A 10180-nucleotide genomic window follows, 5' to 3' on the forward strand; every position below is an offset into this window, starting at 1 on the left:
TATATTTTAAAACACATAAAACTGTGTGCACACACATCACTGACATGCCTTTCTATTACAAAAGTAAAGTTTTTTTACTTTCATCTTCTAATTCTTTTTTAAAACAGTCCTGCTTTATTAAGATATTCTAGATGAACAACTGGGTGATCTTTACCATTCTATTACAGAATATACTACATTCTGCAATAGAATGGTATGCTAATGAGCTCTTGCTTTTTCTTCTTGTCATGGCTGCTTTCATGAGGTTATAAAACCGTTTGTGCCATTTATATGTTACTTTGAAAAACACTTGTATGAAATACACTCTAGGCCAGGTTGCACAATTCAAAGAAACAAAGAAATGACATAGTAAAAGCTAATACCATGTCTATTAGTTTTCTCTTCATGAACACTCTTTATAGTACACACGGGAATTAAATCTTTATCTTCCATATTACCCATGGCATTTCTGAAGATACATGTTCAAAGATCAATAAACTTTGGTGTTATCATGAGAATACAAATACCTCTAGAAAATGTACACATTAAAAGGGGTTCCTTAAACTTTACTTAATCAACCTTGAAATAAAGGCTCCTGAGAGAAAGATAAATCTTAAACTAAAAATTCTACTGCTATGCATTTTATGTAGCATACAACTGGGACTGAAGTATTTGAATAAGCTATGCTAAGAAAGGAGGTGAAGTGGTACATACTCATATCCAATCTACTAAGGAGGATGGAGTAGAAGCATGGTTTAAGCCAGAAAATTAAGATCAACCTGAGCAACCTAGAGATAGCCAATCTCAAAAACAAGCAAACAAGCAAACAACAGAACAACAAAAAACCTATGCAAAGTCTGCTTGATCATTAAAATATCAAGTATAAAGTAACTGGCAACATTTTTTAAAATTTTACCTAGCCAAAAAAAATATCTTAGTTTAGCAATTCTTCCTTTAACTGATAAAAGTCAGTAATTCTCTGCTTTTACTGTATTTTTAACTAAGGAACTTAAGAAAAAAAGTTACTCTTCCCAAGACATACTTCATAATAAATAAAAATTTGAAAGTTACCTAAAAATATTTTTCAATGGAAGATTTTATTTCTCCAGCCAGTCTGTCATTCATTAAAACACTTTAGTACATGGGTAGAGCAACCCCAGGATAAGTTACTTCTATCTGTTATTTAAGAATATTAATCAGGTGCCTTTAATCCCAGCACTTAGGAAGCAAAGGTAGGAGAATCACTGTGAATTTGAGGTTACCCTGAGACTACATAGTGAATTCCAGGTCAGCCTGGGCTAGAGTGAGACCTTAGCTTGAATAACCAAATAATAATAACAATAATAATATTTATCAGTATTAGTTTGCTACAGATGAAATCAGAAAGATTTCAAATGTATAGTTTTCATTTTTAATGTTCCTGCAGTAGTTTCAAAGGATGTCCCCAATATAATCAGGATTTTAGTGACGTTTGTAATTTAGCTCTGTAGTCACCTGGCTGGAGGATGTATCACTGGATCTTAGGGTGCAGCCCTAATGTGTGGTGGTGGATCTGTAATTCCAGGCTAAAGACATGAAAAGTGCTTGAGCTTTGCCTGGAATTCCGAACTGTGCTATGTGGTTTCTGGCTTGTGGCTCTTTTCTTTCTGCTTGGACCTGTGAAAACAGGCCAGCTTCTTCTGCCATTATAGAACTTCCCCTGGATCTGAAAACATCAATAAATAATATCCTGTCTTCCATAACTGTGCCTGGTTTGGAAGTTCATCCCAGCAACCTGAGGCTGTCTGCTCCAATCCCCAATACTGCCTTCTTGGTATTTCTCTGCCTGTTTCTTTTGCTTACTATTTAACTTTTAGTGTTTTACACAGCTCATTTCACTTAGTTTTTCTCTGTGAAAACTTGTCCAACATTTAAAGGTTTGTTTCACCCACACCTATGTCAAGTTCCCTATTGTAGTGTCTTTTTGTTACATGCCAGACTTTTATTTTCACTTGTTTATGGTTCATTATCCATCTCCATCTAACAGCCCCAGGCTAGTTTTGCACCAATCCCAACAGATTAACTGAGGGTGCTGTCCATATACTACACTAACTTGATTTTCCACATGCTCTAAGATACCTTGAAAGCCCTAGCCCAGAACATTCTAACTGTTTTATGCCTAATGAAGCTGCTTCAAATGCTCTAGCCATTCTTCACATTACTGTTATTTGAAATGCACTGAACACAGAAGCAAAAGGCAATGCTGCATCTCAGGAATAATGCTAGTTTCCACTGTTTAAAAGGCTCACAATGTTCATATCTAACTGGAAGGCTGTGATAATTTCACATTACTGGTTGCACTTACCTTTTGCAACTAAACTTCAAAATGAATGAGAACATAAGAAACAACTTTCTTTTCATGGCCTTAGTCAAAGGAGATTATCACATAGCTCAAGTGAAACAGTAAGGGGGTGTTACAGTGAGGTTTGTATTGCTGGTAGAAATCACCCAACCAAGAACAGCTTGTGGGGGCTGGAGAGTTTTAAGTGCTTGTCTGTGAAGCCTAAGGACCCCGGTTCAAGGCTCGATTCCCCAGGACCCACATTAGCCAGATGCACAAGGGGACACACACATCTGGAGTTCGTTTGCAGTGGCTGGAAGCCCTGGCACACCCATTCTCTCTCTCTCTGCCTCTTTCTCTCTGTGTGTCACTCTCAAATAAATAAATAAATAAAAATGAACAAAAAAAATTTTTAAGAACAGCTTGTGGGAAAAAAAGGTTTATTTTGGCTTGAGGGGAAGCCCCATGATAGCAGGGGAAAGCAATGGCATGAGCAGAGAATGAACATCACTCCCTGGCCAACATAAGGTGGACTATAGCAACAGGAGAGTGTGCCAAACACTACAAAGTAGAAATGAGCTATAAAACCCATAAGTGTACCCCCAACAATACACTGCCCCCAGGAAGCTTTAATTTCCAAGTGCCATCAGCTGGGGAGACTAGCATTCAGAATACCTAAGTTTATGGGGAACACCTGAATCAAACCACCCCATTCTGCCCCAATAAACTGATAACCACCCATGATGTAAAAAGCAATGCATTCAGTACAACTTTAAAAGTCCCCATAGTTTTTATCAATTCCAATGATGTTCATTTATCCCCATAATCCAAGGTCTTTTAGCAGCCATAATGCCAAAAAATCCCCCCAAAACCCATCATGGCACAGAAGAAACACTAACACTACAAAAGATGTCATTGGGCATAGCAAAGAAATATTCAGCCAATACAAGATTTAAACAGGGCAAACAACAAAATTCCAAATCCAACAACTCTAGTCAGTAACAAGTCTTCAAGTTTGATAATTCTAACCAAAAACAAGTCTCTCTGGAGTTCCAATTCTGCCCCTCTAGCTAGGCTACTCACAGTCCTGGAAAACATTAGGAGCCAGTAGCTCTTCTTGACTGCAGTGTCATGGTGTGTCTCCACTACAATCCATGGTTCATCCCCATGGCTCCATTGGGTCTCCATGCAGGCATTCATAAAACCTGCTTCACACTGCCCATGGCCGTTTTCAAAATACAAAACCCAAAGGAGAAAGTGTGGAGGTGGGGAGGGAGGGAACTAGCATGGGATTTTTTTTTATAATCATGGAAAATGTTAATAAAAATTTAAAAATTAAAAAAAAAATACAAAACCGTGTTGCAAACTCAATGACCTCTTTCCTGCATTTCTTATACTCCACAATTCCAGGTAGGGTGCCAGCTTTTTAATACAGGGGTCAATAAAGTAGACTTTGAAAAACAGGACACTCCTTGAACACTCAAGCCCCTTCAAAAGAGTCTTCATTCTTCCTGTTGCCCCAGTACAGGTCAGCTGACCCAATCTCAAAGGTTGTAATCTCTCAATTGCAGCTGAATGGGCAGCAGTTCACCCAAAGATTTTCTTTTCCTGTGTCATATCCCTCTGCTCATACCAGTTCATTTCTATGGAAAGCAACTCTGCATAACTTCTCAGGACATGGGCATAACAGCAAGCTTCTCCCACAAACTACTAGCCCCACCCAAGCAAAGCTCTTTCGCACCCTCCTAAGCCAAACCTCACAGTCCACAGTTCTTACTACATTCAGGTCATTCAACTATGGCCAGAATAGTCCATCAAGCTGTACTTACAGCACTGCAAGGCATCTCTTAGACTAAGGTTTCAAATCCTTCCACATTCCTCTTGAAAATCAGCTCCAAAGCCAACAGTCAGGTGACTAGCAGCAGCCCCACTCTTGGTACCACTTTACTGTTACAGTCAGATTCGCATTGCTGGTAGAAATCTTCCAACCGAGAGCAGCTTGTGAGAAAAAATGGTTTATTTTGGCTTATAGACTCCAGAGGAAGCTCTACAATGGCAGGGAAAGGATGGCATGACCAGAAGGTGGACATCACCCCCTAAGGTGATGTCCACCCATAAGGTGGACAACAGCAACTGGAAAGTGTGCCAAACCAGCTATAAAGCCTGTAAGCCCACCCCGAACAATACACTGCTTCCAGGAGGCTTTAATTTCCATTTGCCATCAGCTGGGGAGACTAGCAGTCAGAATACCTAAGTTTATGGGGGATACCTAAATCAACATCACATGAAGCAATGAGAATACACTAAAAAGCTGAGTAATTGTCAGTGATAGAAAGGTTCTCACTATGTGTAAAAAAGATAAAAATGTATCATAAATAGTATTCAAAACAAAACTAAAACCATTTAAAAAGTATTCTAGGGCCCAACTAAAATTTGGAAGAGAAGATTTTTATTTTTATTTTTTGTGGTTGTTATTTTTATTTATTTCAGAGCATCTGATAGAGAGGCAGAGATAGAGAGAGGACAGAAAGAGAGAGAATGGGCATGACTGAGTCTCCAGCCCCTGCAAAGGAACTCCAGATGCAAACGCCTCCTTGTGCATCTGGCTAATGTGGGTCCTGGGAAATCGAGCCTGGAACCAGGGTCCTTAGGCTTCACAGCAAGCGCTTAACGACTAAGCCATGTCTCCAGCCTGATGGTTTTGATACTAGGTATGTTGGAGTAATCATGAGTTCCAAGCCAGCCAGAACTATTCACCAAAAGCCTACGACACACACACACACACACGTGCAAAAGTAATCATCTATGAAGTTTCTTGATATGTAAATTTAACTTCATTTTACTCTTTTATTTGGGAGAAAGAAAGAAGCAGATAGCGTGTGGTAGTTTGAATGTATGGCCCCATAGACTCAGGTGCTTCATTAAAATTGAGCTTAGCCCCTAGCAGGCAGATTTCTATTACAGGGGACATATACTGGGGGCAGATCTGAATTCCAGTCCAAAGGTATGTAGAGGTTTGAGCATTATCAGGTGCATGCTTGCCATTTTCGTGGTGTTTGCTGGCCAGTAGTGACTTTTCTCTCTGCTTGGGTTTATAAATGGGAGGCAGTTTCTTGCACCATTGATATAAGTAAGCTTGAAATAAATATCTTCCTCCCACAAAACTGTGTTTGGCTGGATGTTCATCTCACCACTATGGAAATGATTACAACAGAAATTTGGGACCAGAAGAGTGGGGCATGACTATATGGTGAATCACCATGTTTACTTTGGTCTTTTAGTACTTTTGTGATGGAGGAATGGGGCAGAACTTGGTAAGACAAATTTAATGGGCTACTTTGGTGAACGTTTGAAAATAATGCCGTGAGAATTGTGTTGGCTTGTGAACTTTCAAAGGGAAAACAGAGACTACAGAGAACTTTGGTGGAACTGGGTTACTGGCACAAAGGCTGCCTGCCCCAAGAGTTTGATCATAGTTGAATTTGAAAGTATGGAGGGGTGTGCTTGGTGGAAGATACAGAACAGAAATATTTAAGATTTAAAGGTGGAGGAACTCAAGGCACAGAGACAGGTTTTAAGTTACTGAAGTTCCTACTGTCAAGGAGATTACCAGGATTAAGTGGGCTAACTGTGAAAGCGGGGGCAAGAGGAATATAAGGGCCACAGGGTGGGAGGGAGGCACTGCTCTTACCCACCAAATGACAGACTGCTGCTCTAAACAGCTCATAACCCACAATCCAACAATCCACTAATAAGGAGGGCTGTTGTAGTCAGGTTCGCATTTCTGGTAGAAAACACCAGACCAAGAGCAGCTTGTGGGAAAAAAAGGTTTATTTTAGCTTACAGACTCAAGGGGAAGGTCCAATGAAGATAGGGAAATGATGGCATGAGCAGAGGGTGGACATCACCTACTGGACATCAGGTGGACAAAAACAGCAGGAGAGTATGCCAAACACTGGCAAGGGAAAACTGGATAATACCCATTAGCCCACCCCCAACAATACACTGCATCCAGGAGGTATTAATTCCCAAATCTCTAGCAGCTGGGAACCTAGCATTTAGAACACCTTAAGTTTATGGAGGACACCTTAATTAAACTACCCCAAGAGCCTTCAGTGGACTGGGGGGCAGGGAAGAAAATGATGGTACCAACACATGATGCATCTTTGCAAAATTTCTATTTAGTTAAAAAAAATATAAAAAGAAAAGAAAAGGAGCTGGGTGTGGTGGTGTATGCCTTTAATCCCAGCACTGGGGAGGCAGAGGTAGGAGGATACCCATGAGTTTGAGGCCACCCTGAGACTACATAGTGAATTCCAGGTCAGCCTGTGCGAGAGCAAGACCCTACCCTGAAAAACCACATGCACGCACGCACGCATGTGCGCACAAAAGGACCCTTGGGAGCACATAGATAAAGAGCAAGCAGAAGCCAGGCATGATGGCACACACCTTTCATCTCAGCATGTGAGAGAATCTCTGTTTGTGAGGCCATACTGTGGCACAGAGTTCCAGGTAAGCCTGGGCTAGAGTGAGACCTATCTCAAAACACCAAAAGGTAAAAAAGAGCAAGTAGAATTTTATAAGAAAATGTCAGTAAAATACTTTAGCATGTGAAAGGCTCACAATCTTGAAGTAACTGGCATTATTAAAGATGGAATGAAATGCAAAGAATCCCATACCCTAACCTCTGGACTATCTGGTTATGCACATATGTTATATGAATAACTTATATAAATACATTAAGCTAAGTGGCAAAAGCACTTAAAAAGATAACAGACCTGAAGATACTGATATTATAGCTGATTGTGAGCATAGACCCAATCAAATCACACGGAATAAAACTTTTCCAACTATAGTTACAGAAATGCAGAGTTCCCAGGAGCTTCCAGTAAAGATCACAGTCCTATACAGCACTTTGACTGCAATCATGTAAGACCCTGTAGGCAAAGAACCCAAGTGAGTTCTGACTTCTAATCTATGTAAAACTGTGACACACTAAGTTTCCATGTTTACATCTGCTAAACCTATAGCACCGTTAAGAAACTATGTATCTGGGCTGGAGAGATGGCATAGTGGATAAGCGCTTGCCTGTGAAGCCTAAGAACCCTGGTTCAAGTCTTGATTCCCCAGGACCCACGTCACGTTTAGCCAGATGCACAAGGGGGCACACGCGTCTGGAGTTTGTCAGCAGTGGCTGGAGGCCCTGGCATGCCCATTTTCTCTCTCTTTATCTGCCTCTTTCTCTCTCTCTGTCACTCTCAAATAAATAAATAAAAATGTACAAAAAAAGAGAAACTATGTATCTGTGGTAGAAATTATAGTGGCAAATATATCTCAAATACCTACACCAAAGGATAGGACTAGAAGCAAGGTTTGAGGTTATTATTACAGTGAACAAGGTCTGGATTATGAAAATCGACTTTTTAATTATTATGAGTGTCATGGAGAAATGCCTACATTTTGTTTGTCTGAAGTAGGACACATAGAGGATTACAAGTAGTGCAAGAATCCTGTTAACTGGGGATGAGAAAGTCAATGGACAGGGAGATCAATTAAGTATATGAACACACAGACAACAGATGATATCCTGACCAAAAGCAATGAGATGCAACAGACAGAATCAATAGATTTTTAATATACTATAGAAGCAAAACCAATATGTTGGCTTTCTAATAAGTTTGGGATTAGACTACTCCTAGGTGACTGACTCCCAGTATTTTAGCTCCCAGTGATTTGGTGGCTGATGATGTTCAACAGTGAATACACTGAACACACAAAAAGAGCAAGGAAGGGAAATACTGCTTTAGTTTCAAAATAATGAAAGCCAAAAGTCAGAGTTTTAAAGCACAAATGAACACACACATCATCACTTTCTTAGGGTTTATTACCTCTACTGTTGCTTTCCGGGTAGGCAAGTGTGGGCTTATTGGGGGACCGTCGCAGATCACTATTAAGGAAAGGCTTATCAGCTGGATATAATACATATGGAGATGAAGAATGCCGAGCCACACTTCCATTAGACTTTGATGGTTCAGGTAGGATGTTCTGAAAAATAAAAGTAAAAATTATCTTTCAAAAATTTAGGCCACAAGTACTAAGAGATGGATTGTTCATCTGTTCTTCCACCATCAATTGGGGGGAAAAAAGCAGGTCTTAAATTATGGGCCAAAATGGTAGCCTTATTTCTGATGGGACTAGGAGAGTCCATTCCCATTTCTTATGCTTGGAGAAAGCAATTAAATTTATTACGTTTTGTTCTGAGTAGTAGTTTATACAGTTAACCTACCCTATTATCAAACCATACTGTGTACTATTTATTTGATTACATGTATTCTCTGTCAGAGCAGGGTTCTTATTCTATTCCTCCATGTAACTGTCAGACCTAACAGTTTTATTAAGCCTCTCATATATTTTTAGTGTGACCTTGATATTTAGAACCTACTTAAGTTTAATGCACTTTCTTACTGAAAAGTTTAAGATTTCCATAAGGACTAAAGGTTCACTACATCCCGGTGGCTACTGAATTAGGGAGCCTTGTATATAGTGTAGTTCAACTGAATAACCCTTGTTTGATCTCCAAGTGCTAAGTTTTGAGAGCAAAGAAAAAGCCCTTATCTCAAAGGTTAGTGGTATCAATCATATTTCCTATGTAATTCAACTATCTATTGGCACTTTTTTTTTTCCTGAGGTAGAGTCTCGTTCTAGCCCAGGCTGACCTAGAAATTCACTATGTAGTCTCAGGGTGGCCTCGAACTCAAGATCCTCCTACCTCTGCCTCCTGAGTGCTGGGATTAAAGATGTGTGCCACCACGCCCGACTCTTGCACTTGTTTTTGATAGTTCTTTTAGTTTTATGCTTTACTGATCAATCGCCCAATGAACTCCAATTGCTTCTTCTCCTCAATCTCCCTAAATTACTTGACATATTTATTATCCATTTTCTCCTGAAATCTTTTGATATTCCTGACCCCATCACAAATTCGATTATCACAAGTCCTTGTCTGTTTGGTCTTTAAGAGACTCCATTCCATTCCTCCATGCAAGGGATGGACCAGACAATAAGCAGTTTTAAATAGGATGTGCAAAGTCACCTTTGTCCCATTAAATTCTTTTCTATTTTCAAAATACTGAGTTCCACATTTCACTTTGACAACGCAATGTACTCAACTTCCCCTGTCCACTGGAACGAAGTATCTCCGAGCTACGGTGGGAAGTAGGACTCAGGCCCAAGGTTCGCGCAAGGAAGTTACTGAAAAGAGCTGCGGGAGCCGACTGGATCGCAAGCCTGAGACTGGGACTCTTCGGTGGCTGTAGGTCACAGGCTGGCACGTCCACCTGGGCTTGGCGACTTTCCAAGGGCCGTTTTTCTCACGTGACCTACGGAGGAGCTATTTTCATGAGTCAAGGGTCCATGGCTGAGTCCTGGCAACGTAAGACAGCCTGCTCCGCGCGGCGGATAAGTGACTGAAGGACCGACCGGGACCGGCGGGACGGCCGAACGGGAAGCGGAGGGCGCAGCCTCCCAGGCGGGAACGTGGGAGCCGAGGGAAGCTCGCACGCTCACCACCACGAGCGAGCGCAGCAGAGCCTCGGTGCAGCGGGGAACGAGGGGAAACGCGACAGGGGGTCCGGCCCCCGAGAACCCGTCCGAATACCTAGCGCTTCTCACCGTGAACTGAGACTCCGAAGCCGCCGACACCGACGCCGCCATCTTCTTGCGCACGCCGCGCGGGCCTCCTCCACGCCACAGCGCTGGGGGTTCCCGAGCGGCGCTTCAAGACTCCAGGGCGGCGGGGCAGCGGGAACCCGCAGCCCGGCCCTCGATGGTAGTAGGGGCGGGAGAGCTGGTGACGGGCCTCCAGACAGCGGCCACACACACACA

At 41.6% G+C, this 10180-nt stretch overlaps 1 protein-coding gene across 2 annotated transcripts in view; it reads right to left on the bottom strand.

Annotated features, from left to right (window-relative positions):
- The window catches only part of Cep57 (centrosomal protein 57), a 32231-nt gene extending 22082 nt beyond the window's left edge, over window positions 1–10149 (bottom strand). The window contains exons 1-2 of one of the 2 annotated variants that reach the window (XM_045145491.1): window positions 9968–10149; window positions 8188–8344 (exon numbers count right to left, since the gene is read on the bottom strand). In XM_045145491.1, the coding sequence (XP_045001426.1) occupies window positions 8188–8344; window positions 9968–10009 (199 nt within the window). In that variant the 5' untranslated portion in view covers window positions 10010–10149. The remainder of the gene's footprint in view (window positions 1–8187; window positions 8345–9967) is intronic. The other variant, XM_004661920.2, reaches the window with a different exon arrangement.
- Window positions 10150–10180: the final 31 nt, after the last annotated feature.

Source organism: Jaculus jaculus, chromosome 3 (assembly GCF_020740685.1).
Source record: "Jaculus jaculus isolate mJacJac1 chromosome 3, mJacJac1.mat.Y.cur, whole genome shotgun sequence".
Lineage (NCBI taxonomy): Eukaryota > Metazoa > Chordata > Mammalia > Rodentia > Dipodidae > Jaculus > Jaculus jaculus.